Consider the following 20,131-nt stretch of genomic DNA (forward strand, 5'->3'; position numbering starts at 1 on the left):
TAAAACATGTATTACATTTATAGAGTCACTGTTCCTAGATGGTAAATGACTAGTCTTAAAATGTGAAAACAGGGAATAAAATGGATGAACTTAAATATTTTGCAAAATGGGTTCAAATTTAATAATGTCCTAATACATGACACTGAGCTCTTACAACAGGTCAATGAAGCACCTTTGCCCCTTGCTGGGCAGCAGGAACACCGCCTCTGGGTTCATACATACATGCACATCCCATGGTGTATGCTGTACTTTAACAAAGCCAGCCCTGTGGCCTCCAATGCCACCAGGGCTCCCACCAGGGAAGGGAGTGGGAGGACACACACTAGGAGGTATGGCAGCTGCCCTGGCAGAACAGAGCCCCATTCCTCCCTCTCCTCTGAGGACCAGAGCCAGAGGCGGGAGAGAATGGGGGAGGGGAGGAGCCACATGCCATCTGCTTCCATATTATTGCTTTGTTTTTCCTTCACAATTTTCTCTTCCCTGTTATTACCCAGGACTTCAGGATATTGTCGTGTTACACAAACCTTATTTTTCTTTTCTATAACCTTGAGAAAGGGCATTTTAAAATTCCACTGATATGGAATTCCATTGGCAGAAAGGAAGGACATTAAGAGGAAGAGAACCTTTGTAATATTTTCCTCTGCAAGAACAGGGTTGGAGGCTCAAAGGACTCTGTAAATATCAAAGGCCGTGCAGGGAAGTCACAAAAGAGAGATTGAGACAGATTGGATCCTCCTTAAGTGTTTCTCTAAAATTTCAATTTGGTGACATTGCAGATCCTTTCCAGATTAACAAAGGAAGAAGCCATGGGATTGACATTGGCAGGGACTAACTTTCCAACGCCCTCCGGCCTGATGCACAGACGCACGTGCAGTGTGGACAAAGCCTCCCGAGAGCTGGGTCTGTGCTCCTACTAGTCCGTGGTTCTTGCAGTTGAAAGTTTACAAACAGTCTTGAAATTTCTAATCAACCTTGGCATGTAGGGGAGGCTAAGGGGCGGGGGACTTCAGAATTCAAAGTTAATGGACTCCAACAAGCAGCAAAATAACAGCAAGGAGGTATACCCAGAGAGGATCAAAGCCCGCTCCTCTCTTCCCCAGCCCGGGTCAACTCTCCAAACCTTCCTGTCACTTGCAGGGTCCCCTCCCCTTTGATAAAGTACCTGGGCCTTTCCCAGATCAAACCTGACACTGTTCTCAGGATGCCTCCCTGCACCTCGCCCTGGGCTCTGCCACCTGCCAGCTCCGTGCTCTGGGGCAGTTTCCTAATCTGGGCCTCTGGCTCCTCAGATGTCAAAAGATGACATCAATACATACCTCAGACAGTTGTGGAAAAATGCATGAGAACGTTTGTAACTTAGCGCATGGCTGGTACTTCAGGAGGCTTCAGTGAATGACAGCTGTTTATTATTTTTTTAAAAACTTCCTGTGGCTACAGGAGAATTACTCCTGGGGAGTAGGTGACACTATTCTTGACGTAGGTGGTAGCTGCACAGGCATGTTCAGCTTGTGAAAATTCAACAAACTGTACACTTTTTGAAAATTGTGGTAAAATACAGGCAACATAAAATGTATCATTTTACTCATTTCTAAGTGTACAGTTGAGCGGCAGTAAGCAGTTCACACTGCTGTGCAACATCACTGTGGACACTTTCGATATGTGCACTATTCTGCATGTATTCCAATAAAGAGTTAAAAAAAGCCACCCCACACCTTTGTTAACGATGACAATCCTAACATATGTTTGAAAACCCTGTGGCTATGTAGACTGTGCCTTCTGATGTCTGGAAGAGACTCATCGGCCCTTTATGGCGGTATTCAGTTCTTGCTGTTGAAAGGCGGCATATCCTCAGTGCATGGTTCTGTGAGCCAGGGGGCATTCCAGGGAAGGGTGGGCTTTCCAAGGAGGCAGTTTTCAGGCCTGAAAGAGGTCCCTGTGGCAATCAGCACTCCTCTTTCCTGGAATGTGCAATGTGACCAGAGCTGCGTCTTACTCCCTCTGGCATATCCTTCTGGGAAAGCTGAGGAGCCTGGCTCCAACTCCTTCTGCCAACATGGAATCTGGTTTGCTCAGACAGCAGAGGAGAAGCAACCAGACTTGGTGGCATAGAACTTCCTGGTGTGCCCCTCAGCCCCTGCATGGCACTCTTTCCCAACCACTGGGAGCACTCACAGGGACGCTGGAGATGCCTGGCATGCTGATGTGGAACCACCCGACACTTTCTCCAGAGCCTAGATTTTTTCTGAAGGGCCTCATCTGCGCACACTGCCTCCATCTAACAGAGGAAGTATTTATAAACCATAAGAAAATCTGACCCGTGTTTACTCTTCTTATGGAGGTATCGAATGCAGGATTTGAAAAGTGAGTGGTCCTCACTCATGAAATCCCCCCACTGCCTGTTTAACTGTTGTTCCTCCTGGCCAGTGTTAAACAACCATACAGCATATTCATTCATGAGTGGGTGAAATCACTTCTTCTGGCTCCAAAAGATTCCAGTCACTCCCAAATTTTCGTTACAGTGAAACGCCTCCATGGGCTTCACCAATGAAATGTTTAGCAGTTTATAAAACAAAGAACTTGTTGTAAGCCTCAAGTGAGGGCTTAGCTAGTGTAACATGTGAAATGTGAAGAAAATCTCAAGGCAGACAGCATGAAACGCGGGTAGCCAAGGCTTGTGCCAATCACTTGAAACTGTAGGTTTGTAGAAACACTCAGGGCTATGGAGAGTGATGCTGGTGATTTTACAACCTTTAAACCTAAACCAAAACCAATAAACATGGACTGTGCTAGTATTTTTGGTACTCTCCAAAAATCTCCTTGGACACACAGTGCCATAAAATACTGCACTGTGTCACTGACTCTTCTTTTTCTCATAGTATATTGTTGTAAACTAGTGAATTCAGCGACTGCTTTTTTAGGATTTCACACATCTTAAGAGGTGCAGACCAGAAATGCAAGACCCCTTCCCAACCTGAAAGGTATGCATGCTTCTCCTCCCTCTCCAAACTTACGAGCTATTCAATATTTGAAATTTTTCTCCTTTGTGAAAACTCAGGTCATCTTCCGTCCGTGCTTCATAGTCATAAAGGGCCACAAACAGTGTCACTCCTGCCAAAACGAAATTCACAAGAAGGGAGATTATTACACAAGGGGAAATGCATTCCAAGAAATTAAACCTTCACTAAAATCTCATTCTCACAATCTACATCTAGTCAGCACTAATAACGTGATGAGATGCTGTAATTAATGTGTCAAAACCACAGTCACAGGGCTGTGTCTATGCCTTGGTCTTTGCAGGGAAGCCTTACTGGATCTGATAAAAACCTGCAGCTGAAGGGCTTCTTTCTGTAATAGCTTTGAATGAGTGCTGAGGGGCAGGGAGATATGAAAATCACGTCCCAAGCAAAAGGGCAGCGTCAGCATCAGGGTTCAGGTTTGCAGGGCTCTGCAGCAGTTACTGACATCCTTTGCTGGTCATATCTTCTCCTCCACTTGGAGCCTATGTTAGGTTCTGGGTAAAATGGACCACCCTTTCTCCTGGTAAAACAGTAATATAGAATGTAATAGGAAACACCTCCTGCAGCTTGGGGACATTTAGAGAAGACTCTTTCTGTAATATTCACCCCAATTAGAGGATGTACTGCTCTTGGCATCTGCAGTTGGTTTTGCAGTTTTGTGCTGCTCAGCCCCACTGCTGAAAATGGAACCCTCTCCCTTGTCCTCCTTCTACCTTGAACTCACCTCTCCTCACACTGTCTTGTGGCACTCACTCTTCCTCACATCTACCCTATGTCCTCTCATCTGGCTGACTCTCTAGAGAGGCCCTTCCTGCTTTGCAGAAGTTTGCTAGCAGCAGCAGAGAATATCCAGTGTCATTTGGCCTAGGATTTCCTCCATATAACTAGGCATATATATATATATATATTTTAATAGAGATAGGGGTCTCACTATGTTGCCCAGGCTGGTCTCGAACTCCTGGGTGCAAGCAATCCTCCTGCCTTGGCCTCCCAAAGTGCTAGGATTACAGATGTGACCTACCATGCTCAACCCAATAGTCGTAATTCTAACACAGTCCCCAGTGATTCCTGCCTCTTAGGATTCATGTCTCGTGCAAGCCCCTCCCCTTGAGTGTAGGCTGGATCTAACGACTTGCTTCTACTCAACAGAATGTGCAGTCCCTTAAGTGACTAGGCTTCAAAAGATGGTGACTTCTGCCCTTCTAGCAGACTCTCTCTATCGCCACTTCAGCTTGTGTACTTTGATGAAGCAAGGCTCCATGCTGGTGAGGCCCACGTGACCAAGAACTGAAGGTTGCTCTGGCCAACAGCCAGCGAGGCACCAAATCTTGCCAGCACTACATGAATGTGGAAGCAGATCATTCTCAGCTAAACTGTGAGATGACTGTAGCCCAGCCAACACACCTTGATTACAGCCTGTGAGAGATTCCGAAGGACCCAACTAAGCATTCGCAGATTCCAGACCCACAGAAACTGTAAATTTAGGTTTTATAATTTTAATTGATGTATGGACACACACAAACAAACAAAACAGCATGAAGGAAGATTTGGATCCAAGCGGTGCCACACTTTACGTCGTCACTACAAGTGTTCGAGTGTAAAGAAAACCAATTTTGAAACTATGAAATTCCTGATTCATAAATACACAGCTATTTCTACTTTAGTACATATAAGAAAATTCACTGTTACTAAAGCTCTTTTATTAAGGCAATTGCGTATGTCTTAAAAGCAATGGTAAATTAAGTTGTCTTCCAAAACTGTGTACTTGTCTGGTCAGCTGTGTATGATCAGTTATCTACCTCACAGTCTGTTTTCTTTTGTGCTGGAACAGGTTGCTGGCCCTCCCTGTTTCCACAGACCAAATCCTCCTAGCTCAGGAGCTAGAGCTAAGCAGTTATTTTTTTTGAGTATTTTTTAGTTCTTACATTTTATGCTTGTATTTGATGATAAATATCAGTGACATTTCATAGTTTCTAAAGTCCTTGCTGCTCTGAGAAGTGCAGATTCTAGTGAAAATTACATAGTCATAAGACAAATGTGTTTTTATTTTAGTTTTTAAAAGTTGTGGTATCACTGGTTATATGCTCCCTGGAATATTACTGCTTTGTGAAAGTCCAGGCTGAATGCAGCAGCCTCTGTGTACCTAGTACAGTTATAAACCTGGGTCTCTCACTACTTGATATTTTTGCATTAGTTAAGACAGAAATGTGATAGTTCGGTTAGAGGGGAGAGGCAATCTGCTGCTGGAAATGTCTAACTAAGTGCCATACTCGTCTGGGTAAGATGTGGGAAACATAACCTCTGCACATTAAAAAAAAATATTTAAACATCACATAGTAGATAGCCATTAAATTATAAAAAAATTATGATGAAAGATCTTCTGTACAGATTGAAAAAAGATATCTATATGATCAAGAGAGTTAAAATTTTTTTTTTTTGAGACGGAGTTTCACTCTCGTCGTCCAGGCTGGAGTGCAGTGGCGTGATCTCAGCTCACCGCAACTTCCGCCTCCTGGGTTCAAGCACTTCTCCTGCCTCAGCCTCCCGAGTAGGTGGGATTACAGCCACCTGCCACCACGCCTGGCTGAGTTTTTGTATTTTTAGTAGAGACAGGGTTTCGCCATGTTGGCCAGGCTGGTCTCAAACTCCTGACCTCAAGTGATCCACCCACCTCAGCCTCCCAAAGTGCTGGGATTACAGGTGTGAGCCCTCTGCACCTGGCCAGAGCCCACTTTTTACCAAGCTGCCAGTTTGCTGTGTAGGTAGTTCCTAGGGAAGAAATGTGTCATGGCACTATTCAAGGACCACAGAGAGGAGTGGGGCTTGTCTTTCTGCCCCATCCCAAGTGGGACTTTCCTCAGGAGAGTTAGCATTCAGAGGTCTGACCATGCAAAGCAAGGCTCACTTGGCAACTGTCTTTCTTTCCTTAGGTTTCTTTGAAAGGTAACAAAAGAGATTGGCTTAAAACAAAAATGTGGGTGCCTGTAAGGTCATGCCTATTCTTATTTAACACTCCATGACCAGATTCCCTTCTTTAAAAACAACTTAAAAATGAAGACAAGCCAGCTCCACTGTATGGAAGGCATGGCACATGAAGACCAGCATCCCACTATCTCCTTGCATCAGCTGACAAGTTCTCACTGAGGGCTTTTCTGTTCCATGTTCCGGGAACCAAGGGGAGAATCAAAGGAGGTTACAGAGAAACACAGACATTGTTCTTGGCCCTACAGGACTGAAGGCAGTGTTGGGAGAAAGGACATGCATATACATTAAAACCAAATAATTCAAGGCAGAAAAATCTGCCAACATTTGGGGGTACTGTTTTAACTTTCAAATGTTATAAGGGATCAGGTAGCCTCTTAGACGAAGACTGCTCCTGACTGTAGTGGAGACCCACATGCTCAACACAAGTGGCCCTCTCTAGTGACTTTAATGAATGATACCTGCAGACACAGGGGTCCATATCCAGCACTCATGAATGAATGAACAAGGATAATGGCTGTGTCAGCAGAATTAACAGTCTAGGCTGGCAAAGCCCCCATGCTTCTCACGGTAGGCACAACGATGGGGGTTGTGTTGGGTGTGTTTTCGCCTCTTTTTTTCTTCTGCATCCCCAGAAGACAGATGGCCTTAAACTGCCTGTCTGCATCTCTCCTTTCCAGGTGCCTGTGGAAGGTGGGAGGGATGGGTAAAGGTACTTAGCACGTATTCAACCCATGCAAGGCCTGGGTTGAAAGGAAAGCTAGAGTCACCACAGCATGAGGGTGAACATAAACACTTCTACTGGGCAGAGCGTGCTAGGCTAGCAGAAGAGAAGTAGATAATGTCCAAAGGCTCAGGGTCAGGCCTTTTGATACAACTACACTGATGTGTGTTGAGTGCAGAGGGAAAAAATACTTGCTAATGCCTTAGTAGTGCCTCCTCCCTAGGTGAAAAGGTCCCTGCTGCCAGATGGGTTGAAAGATACCGCATTCTTTAAAACTTTTATATAAGACATCTGCTGCCAGATGAGCTGAGCGATGCTGTGTTCTTTCAAACTTTTGCAATAAACAAAGTAATTTTGGAACAAATAATGTCAAATATCTAGTTACCATGGTTCACATACTCAGAGAAAATTTGGACGACTAAGGATGCATGAGATAACTTACAAATATTTTGGAAAACATATGTCTGAGAATGTATGCCAGATATTTTACAAAGTATTAGCTAAGTCGGCAAATACACATGGCAGCAAAATATAGCCTTGTGGTATGAAACACAAGGAAACTTCAAAAAAAAAAAAAAAAAAAAAGAAAGAAAAAGAGAAAGACAGGCTGAGGATTAGGAAGAAGTGGGTGGGAAGAAGGAGTACATTAATATCTAGAGAACTCAAAATACACACACCCAGACCCAGTCCTGGAGCCTCTAATTCAAAAGACTGGGACATGGCTCAGGCATCCGTGTTTTGAAAAGGCTGCCCTAGTTCTTCTGTGCCAACCAGCTGGGCGAGGCTGAGAGTCATTAACCTACAGTGCCTCAGTAGAATGTTGTAGCTCATTAACCCATACAGAATCCTCAGAGAGCAGCAACTTGGGACACCTTGCAACCCTGTAGCCAAGCATTTTGTTTGTACATCAAGCTCTGGCTTTTCTTACAGCCCCTCATCTAGTAAAGGAGACAGATTAGAAACTTACATGTGAAACCCCTAGTCAAAGGGAAGTGATGGGAACCCAGATGTTCAATTGCCAAAAGAGTTAAGGGCAGCTGGCCCCTCTCCGCACTCTGTGACTTTGGGGGCTTACCTGTTCCTCCTCTCGTACGCAAGGTCCCCGTATGAGACGAAGAGTTCACACCTCCAAAGACGGTGAGTCCTTGGCCCCCGGCTGCGTGGAAGTTGTTGTAGTTGGGGATGGAGGTCACACCGAAGCTGGGGTAGTGCTGAGGGGTGGGGTCTGTGCCATAGCGGTACCCGGAGCTCTGGTTCAGGCTGCCGTCCCTCTCCTCCGTCAGTTTTGTTGCTTCTTTATCCTTACATTGCACACAGCCCATTATCTAAATTCCTGCCAGAGACAAAAAAGGGGGCACGTAAGCTGGGATGCTCCCTAGTTGCTGGGTTGCTCTCCAGTTAACGAGGAGTAATTGACAAGGCTCACTGTTGGCTATTTCAGGCCTATGAGGGGCATGAGGAAAGGCAGTGGCTGGGGGGATGGTTAGCAGGAAGCTCAGTTCCTTGACCCCACAATCACATTGGTTCCTCATATGTTCTGGATGACAGCATCATCAAAGAGCACGATGTTCACCATGCAGCAACTTTCCTCGACTGAGGCCTGTACCTCTTCAAATTCTGTAACAGCATACACCTGCCTACAGACTGTCCCATCATACTTACCAGTTCTGCCTTTCTTTAGCTATCTAAAAAAAATAATATATGCTCTGTAGAATGAGTCTACGCAACATGAGAATAAAAACTCCCATCAGGGCACAGGAAATTTAAGGAAGTGGGCACAGGAGTGTTGGATAAGCCAGAATACAACCTTCAATCTAGTCACTAGACTGCTTCACTCACGGATACCTAATCTTCAGGCACAAAATTGGTCAATTTTAAGCACTAAGATGATGCTAAGTATCAAAACTAAGAGCTAGTTACTGGATGAAAAATAAAATTGGCAGAACCTAAGAGGTCCGAGTACATTTGCAGGATGTCATGATAGCCTACAGTAACGAAATTACTTACAGCTGCTAATTAACTTTTCAAATTTCCATTAGCTTTTGACATCCTTCAAAAACATTAAAAAAAAAAAATCATTCCCATGTTATGGAGTTAGTGGCGGATGAAAAACTTGAGTTGTTGCCACCCCACCCTCCTCAAACCCACTTATCCCAGGCTCCTCATCTCAGTAAATGGGACTGCCGGTGACCCAGTTGCTCCAGTCAGCATCCTGAGAAGCATCCTCATTTCCTCCTCCTTGTTTACTTCCCACTCTTCCTGTCTGAGCTCTCCTATTCAAACACGCCCAACCTTTCCCATCCTCAAAGACTCCATTCCTCCACCCGCTTCGGGCCTTGGAACATAGCCTTGAACACTTTTTCCCCTTCCTCTTTGATATGCGATGTATCCTTCATGTCCTAGTTAATAAGGCACCGCTTCCTCTGCAAGGCGTTCTCTGACTTTCCGCCCTTCCAGGCTGGGCTGCTTTCCCGAGTGCTCCCATGGCATCCCCATCTCCCTCCTTCTGGCACCCTTGGTACCATATTATAACAGGGCCTGTCCACTTGTCTCATTGCCCAGTGGACTGCAAGTTCCAGGAAAGTGGGACACTGTCTGTTTTCATCATAGTTACACTGCCAGTGCCTGGAACAATAAATAGCAACCAGATGAGTGAAGATTCTGGAGCCTATTATGTTTCTCTTTTACCCTTTCTTTATCTCTGTATCAAAGCCGATCCCTCCTGCGACTTTTTTTTGAGATGGAGTCTTATTCTGTCGCCCAGGCTGGAATGCAGTGGCGCGATCTTGGCTCACTACAACCTCCGCCTCAGCCTCCCAAGTAGCTGGGATTACAGGTGCCCGCCACCACACCCGGCTAATTTTTTGTATTTTCAGTACAGATGGGGTTTCACCATGTTGGCCAGGCTGCTCTCGAACTCCTGACCTCAGGTGATCCGCCTGCCTCAGCCTCCCAAAGTGCTGGGATTACAGGCATGAACCACCGTGCCAGGCCCCTCCTGTGATTGTTATCAGCAGTGTACCTTGCATTTTAAAATCTACTGTATGTGTGTGAGAAGTGAAGAAGATTCAGAAATACAAGTTGGTTAAACGGTCCCCCTTTGGACTTGCAATACCCCATCAAGCCGACAGACGTCAGGTAGAACAGGCCAGTAGAGGTCCCTGCCAAAACTGCAAACCAGCCCATTTGGGACTAAAGAATCAAATAAGAAACACATGACATCATGTTTAATAACATTTATTCACTGGGGAGGGCACAGCTGGCACAGGATGGGAAGGGCTTGAGGCGGCGAAGGAGAAGGCACGGTTTTCTATACTATCTTGCAAACCAATGCAGGAGGTGCCACATCAGAAGAGTGCTCCCTGGGCACTCTTCTGAGCACTGCTTTTCTGCTGAACTGGGTGATGGGAGCAGTATCAGACTGTTCTAAAGTTCTCTCATATTACACATTTCAATACATACTTATTGAATTGAATGTCAGTTCTTGAGAATGAAAATGTTTGGAAAAGAGACGCCTACTGCTTGAGCTGAGCTCACCAAATCTGGAACACATTTACTCCTAAATCATTTGAGATTAACTTACAGTATACTGTGTCCAACATGCTTTGTAACTTATGGTAAATGGATATGATTTTAACAAGTTTCCAATAGGAAATGCAAGCTATTTCCAAGGCATGACTTACTAAAGGAATTTCATCATTTGTTGTTGATGTTGCTTCATCAGACTGATAAGTTGCTCATATAATATTAACTCTTTCATGGTGGAAAGCTGCTCCACATTTTGGTGCAGACCAGACAGAAAACACTTCTGTCACAGATGTTGTTGTTTTGTTTTTTTCCAGGAATTTCACTGATCTACTGTAACTAGAGAATGTGAGACTCGAATCACAGACTCACATCATTTATACCAGTGGTTCTCAGCCGGGGGTAACTTTACCACTTCCCTACAAGAGACATATTGGGCAATGTCTGGAGACATTTTGGGTTGTCACACTCAGAGGGAGGGATACTCCTGACACCTACTGGGTAGAGCCCAAGAATGCTGCTAAAACTTCTGCAATGCACAGGACAGCCTCCTACAAACAAGAGTTACCTGGCCCCAAATGTTAATAGTGTCAAGGTCAAGAAATCCTGGTTTACACAAAGGACAGAATTTATATCTACCTCTCTAAAGCAGTTTAACAGCTGTTTCCCTTACCTGGATGTGATTAACATACAACCCAGCATGCTTTCTTCAGGAGAACAGGCATGCTAGGTAGAAGCAGGCAGTTTTCAAGTGTGACAAGAAGTGCTCTGATTTTTCTCTAGAAGCTTGTGCACTGTGATAGAGAAACAGAACCTAGAAGTGATGAGAACGCTCATTGCAAACTACTCTTCCAACTCCAGCAAAACAAAACAAGCCCTATATCAGAACCCTGAAGAAAGCAGGACCCTACATTTAACCAAACTAAGAAAAAATAATCTGTCAAAATCCACTTTAAAAAAGAAATATACTATAATAAGCAACTAGCAGCTTATTTATAATTTTATGAAGTAACAGAGAAGAAAAATCATCAGCTTCTTGAAAGCAGGAATTTTTTAACTGCTGTATCTTGCGTGGCCAGAACAGTGCCTGCCTGGCACACAGTAGTCACTTAATAAATATTAGTTAAATAAATAAATTAAAAAATAATCAAAATTATTTTGGAGAAAACAATCCTCTTTTATAGAAGAGACAGCACTGTCACCACTTCGTGCATTCGACATTTGGAGTTAAGTAATGTTTCTATACAGATCTTGCTTACTCTCTTCTCTTCAATGACACACAGGAAGAAGTGAAAATCAATCAGTAACTGCAGTTTCAAGTCATTAAAAGTTAATAGCAATGAAAATACTTATACAGGAACTTGTGGTCTTCTTCCTCCCCCGTGGGGCAGTCACGCTAACTGCTTCGTGACAGAAGAGTCAGAAGATACTACATGAGCTGTATTCAGTGGGCCCAGGCTCCTTGCTACAAGGCAAAGTTTTGACCATTCACGCTAAACTAAAAGTATCCTTTATTATGCAGAGTTATGTGCTGTGGCTTTTATGTTCAATGCTGTAGGTGCAACATGACATAGAATGCACTAATTTACTTGCTGTAGATCTCTGGGGCACCAGGAAACACTGAATGAGGCCATTGTGGATGTGGAGCCCTGGAGTTACTCTGATCAGGAACATATCACACGCCATGAACTCATGGCTATAGTCCTCTGCAGGTTAGCATGCCTAGAAAAACTGGTGAAAGGCATTTTCACTAATTGGATCCCGCGCCTGTGGTCAAGGTGTCTGGATTATAGCAGTGAAGCCTCTGTTCTCCAATCCTTTTGCAAAGGGAGGGGCCCCGTTTCTACCATGGAAATAAAACTTGATCTACTTAAAATTTCCCTAGTCCTGTGGTTCTTTTCAGATGCGCCAATAGTGTTGAGCAACCTGGGAAGAATTGCCAGACACAGGATTCAAGGAATGCCGCACCCTGCTCCCATGAGCAGGGCAGACATTATCAACAGATCAACAGATCAACAGATCACAGCCCTTTCTGCTGCCATGCTATGGGAGCTATGCTTCTTCACATAGCCCTGTAGTGATTGACGGAAGCTGACCTAAAGGATAGATTCAATTCTTTACTACCACAGGCACAGGGTGCTTCGATCAAGATGAGTCTGGTTGAATATACACTCCCTCCTCCTGATGTAGACAGACCACAATCCAGTCTACAAGATGTACATTAAACACAAACACATTCATATTTCCTCATGCGCCAATCAATAAAGCAATGCCAGTATGCCCAAGTTATAAGCTTGCAGGACGTATGATAAGATTTCAGGTGTGTGCAGGAGCTAGGTATCAAAATGGGAAAAAGGCCACTGGTAGTCTTCTGTACAAGCAAATTACTTTCTCTTGAGACACATATACTTGCAGGCAGAGGAGGAATGGCAGGAAGAGGAAGTGGAACTGACAACAAATAACTTCAATTTCAGCGGTTTAAGCTCTTTTGTCTCAGAAGCCAATCTAGGTGGATGTGAAGAAGTGACAGCCCTTACCCATAATCCCTGCTCCTGACAGCCCCCAGCAGACTTTGGAGAGTGACAGGTAAAGCCACATTTGGCCCATACTTAGAGGTGGCATGTTTCCTGGTATCATAATGGAAGTATAAGAACAAGGAAGGGAAATGAACTAAGAACCTAGAAACCAAATGCAAGCAACTGAGATGGGGGCAGTTGAAAAAAGAATGTAAAGCTGAATTGCAGATCAACTGCATGGTTTCACACTTTTCTAGGAAAAAAGCAAAAACTGGAAGCTTATCAAGCAAACACACTTTTTCAGTCAGCAGGAATAGCATTAGGAAAAGGATAAGATGTAGCAGAGACACATCTGAAATTATTTGACTTCAGGATAGAAGATTCATGGCACAGGGCTCTTGATCCTCGTAAAATTAGAAACACCCATAACAATCTACTTGAGGACTTTTGCTACATTCTCAGTGGAGACAGTTAATCCATTGAAAGCCTATGAAAGCCTTCTTTAGTTTTCCCCATGTCGTTACTGGGAGCAGGAGGACATTCAGAGACAGTTGAGTACCACATCAGTAGCAATGAGGTTGGGCCACAGAACCTGTCACCCAAATTTCCTAATTTCCCAGCACCTTTCAATCCTTTACAATGGGGCTTTTCTCCTTTGTAGCACACTGCATCAGATGATCCTGACACCCCATGACAGAGCGCAGGCAGTGCTGCCTTCTGGGGACAGCCGGGACAAAAGGCCCAGGGAGGACTGGGGAGGCTGGACAGAAAGCAGGGCTATGCTGGCCACTCTTGGATCACAAGCATTTCCCAAGGTACTGAAGCAGAGAAAAAGACACTGCTGGGTTGGCCCTCTGGAGATGTTAATACTTGAGGGCTGAACCACTTTCAGCCCTGGTGCTGGGTTCAGCCAGTGGCCCCAGCCCAGCTATGAAAAAAAGCATGCAGAGCTCTGCCAACGTGGGAAAGTCCTCTCTTCGCTGCCAACTGGAGGAAGGGAGTGAAAATATGTGCCTTGCTGAATGACAGTGTGGTAGGGAGAATTCTGAGCTGTCTCCCAGGACTTCTACTCCCAGTGTACCTGCACTGTAAATTCCTAGGACTTACGAATGATGGGGTAGTCACTCCATCAGCGGGTTATGTTATTCGGCACAGCCGACTTTGAGAGATCATCCTGGGTGGACCTGACCTAATCAGGTGAACCCTTGAAAGGTATGCCAGTTCCTGGAAAAGTAGATTAAAACTGCAAGAGGCCTTCATTATGAGGGAGATTCTCCACAGCTGCCTTTAAAGATGAAGGGGCTGTGTGGCCAGACACATGGGTGGTCAGAGCTGAGAACAGCTTGGTCAAGAACCTGAATGAACCTGGAAATGGATTCCTCCCTAATCAAGCCTTCAAACAACAACATAATCAGCTAACATTTGATTTCGGCTTTGCTGAGCAGAGAATCCCCTCCGTGCCTGGACTTGTGACTGACAGAAATGTGAGCTAACAGATGGATGTTGTTTTAAGCCACTAAGTTTGTGGTACTTTGTTAGGCAGCAGCAGAAAACTAATACATGTTTTGGTGGGATGGGTACCATAGGGCTGATGGCTCCAATTTCAGCAGTCATGACCAATATCCAATCAGTGTTCCCTGTAGCCTAGGTGCAGGCTGGACACTGGAAAATGCTGTCCCATTAAAATCTAGTAACAACTCTAAAACATAGGTATTACTATTTCCCCACACTTTACAAGGGAGGAAGAGAGGGGTTGGGGAATTTACCCACCGCTATGTCAGTCATAGAGATGGGATTTGAAACCAGACAGCCTGATTCCATGGCCAACACACAGAGTCTCTATACTAGAGCTGTCTCCTGACCATGGAATCCTGGCCAGTCCATGCAAGGGTGTGGGTGTGAGGGTGGGAGGCGTTGAGGGAAAAATCCTATCGGGAAGAACTGGTTCCACAGAGCTCAATATCTCACACATTATGACAGGGTTTGGCTCTGTGTCCCCACTCAAATCTCACCTCAAATTGTAATTCCTCTAATCCCCATGTGTCAAGGGCAGGACCAGGTGGAGGTAATTGAATTATGCGGGCAATTCCCCCATGCTGTTCTCATGATAGTGAGTTCTCACGAGATCTGATGGTTTTATAAGCGTCTGGCATTTCCCCTGCTTGCACTTACTCCATCCTGCTGCCCTGTGAAGAAGGTGCCTGCTTCTCCTTTGCCTCCCGCTATAACTGTAAGTTTCCTGAGGCCTCCCAAGCAATGTGGAACTGCGAGTCAATTAAACCTCTTTCCTTTATAAATTATCCAGTCTCGGGTATTTCTTCACAACAGTGTGAGAATTCACTAATACACATTACTAATGGAGGCACTGATTTCAGGGACCAGGCCTCACCTCCATCCCCAATTCAGATTCCATTCCCCCAAGACAGTGGATTCTGTAGAGGTGCTGGACCACACTAGGTTCAGTGAGTCACACATCCTTCGTGTGGTTTGGCATCTTAATGACTATTTGGGCCAATGACACTGAAACAGCCCTTAATTTCCTCATCTTTCCTAGTCATGGCAAGGGTATTTATAAGAATCATGAAGGAGCTGGCACTGGTTTCCTTGGTATAAAAACCAGCTTTCCCATTGCACTTAAAATATGATTTGCTTTACAGGCAAAACTTTCTGGAACATATTTACTGCATAAACTGAGATACACATATAATGCCTCCACCAAGCACAAAATAACAGCTTTCTACTCTTGGTGGAGACTGTGAGGGAGAGCCCCTCGCCAAATGCAAGTATTAAAATATTACAGTCTCTGAGGTGAGAAGATAGATGTAAAAGTGGGAATATACACAATGCAGACACTAGCCACATGCAATCATGGGAGAACAGAGCCTACTTAAAAATCAAACCCAAGTTTTGCTTCAGAAATCAGTGAATTTGGACTCATTCAATCATTTATGCAAGACTTTGCAAAGGTTCTCTGGAGGGGGAAGAGGATGAACTTTGTCTCATACCGTACAGCAAGGGAACCTAACTAATATAAATCACTCTTAAAATGTCATGTTACTTTAAGAATAAGCCATACTGCTGGCACCTAGAATATTTTTGTGGGTCCTCATCTCTGGCTTTTCTTGTTCAAATGGCCCCCAGGCTGAGAAGCAGCTGCTCACATCCCTGCAACAAACATGTTCCTTCCTTTCTGCATAGCCTGCCATTTCTCGAGCCCGAAGATTCAAAAGCACTCAATAAAAGAGAAATGGAAGCATCAGACCCCAATGGTGAGATTTAAGACTGCAGTCAACTGAATGTTGGAACCAGTCCCAAACCTAAATGGCCAAATGAGGTTTTAACACCAAACCATGGAAAGGCTCCAAGGAAAGGGTAAGAACATTTTCTTCTTAAATTCATTTTGCTTTGGATCTCAGGGTTAAGACAAGAGTGAAATAGTGATAAAAACAAGGATGACATGTTTTAACCCTATCTATGCCAAAGGTTTCAGAAAGAATTAGAGCACAGGTTGTAAATTTTTTCAGGCTCCACCCCCTGCCCCCAACCCTTTTTGGACCATAGAAAAACCCCTTGTAGTTAATATTTTTAAAATTTTTATTATATTTAAATTGAGATATAATTCATATACCAAAAAATTCACCCTCTTGAAGCACACAGTCCAATGGGTTTTAGTGCATTTACAAAGGAGACCATCTCCATTATCTACTTCCAGAACATTTCATCGCTCCAGAAAGAAACCCATGCCCATTAAGCAATCGCCACCCACTCCCTTCTCTCCCCAGCCCCTGGCAACCCCTAATCTGCTTTCTGTAGAACTCTATGGGTTTGCCTATTCTGGACATTTCATATCAACAGAGTCACACCATACGTGGCCTTTTGTGATTGGCTTCCTTTGCTTGGTATAATGTTCTCCGGGTTCATTCATGTAACATGTATTAGTACTTCACTCCTTTTTATGACTAAAAAATATTCCACTGTATGGATATACCAGATGTTGTTTACCTATTTATCAATTGGTGGACATTTAGCTCTTATGAATAACAGTGCAACAAACATTCATGCTCAAGTTTTTCTGTGGAGATACGTTTTCAACTCTCTTGGATTAATATTTTAATATATAAGAAATTTATACAGATAAGAGAAACTCTAAGTTTAGGCAAACAGAAACATAAATCGGCAACAAAAAAAGGAAAAACAATTTGTGAAACATATGAGAGAATACTGCCTTTGGTAGTAATCAGAGAAATACAATTTAGTGAGATACTATGTTTCACCTCTAAATTCACACATTAAAACGAATAAGTATACTCAATAGTGATGAAGTTTCCTTGAAATGAATATTGCTCTCTTACATTGCTGATAGAAGACCAGAAATCAGTGTAAAACCATTTGGTAAACCAATTTGGCAATATAAAAAATTCTTAAGAATGGGTATGCCCGGCCAGGTGTAGTGGTTCACACCTGTAATTCCAGAACTTTGGGAAGCTGAAGTGGGCAGATCACTTGAGGCCAGGAGTTCAACACCAGCCTAGTCAACATGGTGAAACTCCATCTCTACTAAAAATACAAAAATTATATGGGTGTGGTGGCAGGCCCCTGTAAACCTAGCTACTTGGGAGGCTGAGGCATGAGAATCGCTTGAACCAGGCAGGCGGAGGTTTGCAGTGAGCTGAGATGGTGCCACTGCACTCCAGCCTGGGTGACAGAGTGAGACTCTGTCTCAAAAAGAAAAAAAAAGGTGTCGGGTGGCGGGAGGTGCGGGGGGGCGTGTCCTTGAACCTTTAAATGTGTGCTAAAGACATGCATTTTAAAAAATGACATGAAGAGGTTCCATGAAGTATTATTTATCATTTGAAAAATTAGAAAACTTGTTAGTTGTTTAGCATGAGGGCAATGGCTAAAGTAAATTGTAAGGTATGCCCATAAAGACAAGTTAAGCAGAAATTAAAACTCATACTTAAATTATCAGCAATATGGAAAAATGTTCATGTTATATTAGGAAGGATCACATAATTGCAACTATATAACAAATGCCTAGAACACTCTTTGGAAGGAAACGCGCTGACATTATGGTGGTGTGCAGCTGATAACACCATGGGCAACTGTTCTTTCTTTGCTTTCTGAGTCTTTATTTCTTAGATTAGTCTATACCAAGAATGTACTCTTTTTATAATGAGAATAAATCACCTTTATTTTTCTCTAAGAAAGTTCCTTTTAATATTATCAATTACTGATTGAATGTGTATGTAAGTTGAAACAACCACACATTGATGAAGTACACTTTGTCAGCTGAAAAATTAAGAGGGAGAGAGTGATTGATTCCGAAGCCTGCTGAGAGGCGGATGTGAAGGGTGAAAGGTACCAAAGGACAGTAAGGCTGCTGAGCATGTTCTCGTAACTAATCTGTGCTGGACAGTGAGCAGTGCGGGGAGCGGGTGGTGAGTATACATCCATGAACAGGAATAGAAATCTAACTAAGGGCACAAAAAAGGCAAAGCCACATGCAGAGGCCCCTGTAAGGGACAAATGTGGAATCTGGGATAACTGAACCAAAAGTAGGGTGGCTGGATTAGAAGGGTTTTGAGAACTTTTGGGCCACACGTCCTAGGTACTTGGGGATACCCACTAAACTCAGAATGACGGTACTCATTCAAGTCTACCTTGGCATCTAACCAAGGTAATCTGATTCCTGAGGAGTCTGCAGGAGCTCTCTGTGAGTGAGGTCATGAAGACCACGCACGGGCTTGGCTCTAGGAAGGTGGAGAGGATGAAACAAAACGCTTTTGTTCTTTGGATGCCGATTGGTGGGGAGGGAAGGGGCCTGCCCTCACTCTTGTTGCCTTCACCCTTTCCTGTTGAGACACTCAGCTGAGCATTTTAATGCTTTGACTTTCACTGTCCCTGGAACCTGGGGCAATCCAAGCAGGGCACAGAACAGCAGGCAACACTGGTTCATGCGATCTGAAAATTTTCAGAAACACGAGGCACAGAAGACATGTTTCTTCCTGATGTTGATATCCAATCAAGTATCTTTCTACCCTCCTTATCCTCATTCTATAGAAACAACCAACCAGAGAAAAAGAGAAAAGGAAAACAAAAACATGGACTTCTATTCACGAACCAGCAAAGAGAAACAGGAAGGTCAGTGTCACATCTGGGCCACAGTGGCAGAGCCTGGCTTTCTGGGCTGCGCCTGTTTAAGGAACAGTGGTGGCAGAACTGGCCGAGGGCCCAAGGGTCAGGGTGTCACCTGGCAGAGCCACAAGAAAACACATTAGTACAAAGCGGCTGTTTGAACAGGCGTCATCAATGCCCCCTCCCCGAGTACGAGGACCGCTGAGAATGAAAGCCGAGGAGGTTCACTCTCCAAGGCCGAACAAAAACCCACCCTGCCAATCTTCCCAGTCTCTATAGAGGTTCCTCGCCAGATGATTCTGCAAATGTGGCCTCATCCTTTCAAAAAACAGTGCATTCTTTTTCTCTTTCTTTAATTCACTAGTTCCAGTCAAGAAGATCCAATTCCTTTAAAGACACAGAAAGGACTTTGAAGAAGGAGACTTGACTTCTTTCGCCTTTGAGCTGATAGCACGGTGCTTGTGGTCTCCATGTCTCCCATTTTCACTGATGATTTATCTGGTTATGAAGCCACAGCCCAATCTAAATCTAGCAGCCTGAGAATTTGGTTGTGAAGCCACTTGCACTGTGTTTTTGGGGCAGAGGCTGGTGTCTTTGCTTTGAAGAATAACATGAAGCCCAGTCCCCCAGCCCCTGGGTCTTTGTGTTGGCACTTTATTCAGGCTGCCAGAAATCAGCAACAACAGCAGGGATAACTTTTGCATCCCCTGCCGTGGTATAGAATTTCAAAGCTTCTTGCAGCTGTTTTGGTGTGAATGCAGATAAAGTAGGCAGTCAGAAAGCATAGTCTATCTAATTCCATGGCCTCTACAGGGACAGAACGGAGAAGGAGGACGGGAACAAAAGAAGCAGAGAGGCAGACTCCAGCTAGCCTCCTCCTACACTTTATCGCCTGAAGGAAAGGAGGATGGTCTCTGCCTTCCCTGATGCTGGTTTCCTTACCCTGGGTGAGCCCAGGGTGGCTGACTATGCTGTGCGTGTCTCAGTAAAGTTTTCACTAGAGGTCTGCATTTATGAATGCAAATCGAGTGTCAAGAGAGACACAGAGGAAATTAAAGGAGGAAGATCAGTAAGAGGAAGAGAACATGGAATCACCGGAAGGAAGTCAGTGATGCTTTCCCCAGCAGCACATAAAAAACAGTATTTGGGATGACAAGCTGTAGCTACTCTGTGTGGGAGGAACATGTGCTACATGGGCTAGACCACTTGTGGATGACCTACTTAACACCTGA

At 44.2% G+C, this 20,131-nt stretch overlaps 1 protein-coding gene across 6 annotated transcripts in view; it reads right to left on the minus strand.

The window, feature by feature from the left end:
- Nucleotides 1-20,131, minus strand: part of FYN (FYN proto-oncogene, Src family tyrosine kinase) — a 209,809-nt gene that overhangs the window by 50,274 nt on the left and 139,404 nt on the right. For all 6 annotated transcript variants that reach the window (XM_030928132.1, XM_030928135.1, XM_030928134.1 and 3 more), the window contains 2 exons: nt 7,799-8,056; nt 3,012-3,108 (listed from right to left, as the gene is read on the minus strand). In XM_030928132.1, coding sequence (XP_030783992.1) covers nt 3,012-3,108; nt 7,799-8,045 — 344 coding nt within the window. In that variant the 5' untranslated portion in view covers nt 8,046-8,056. The remainder of the gene's footprint in view (nt 1-3,011; nt 3,109-7,798; nt 8,057-20,131) is intronic.

Source organism: Rhinopithecus roxellana, chromosome 4, assembly GCF_007565055.1.
Source record: "Rhinopithecus roxellana isolate Shanxi Qingling chromosome 4, ASM756505v1, whole genome shotgun sequence".
Taxonomy (NCBI): Eukaryota; Metazoa; Chordata; class Mammalia; order Primates; family Cercopithecidae; genus Rhinopithecus; species Rhinopithecus roxellana.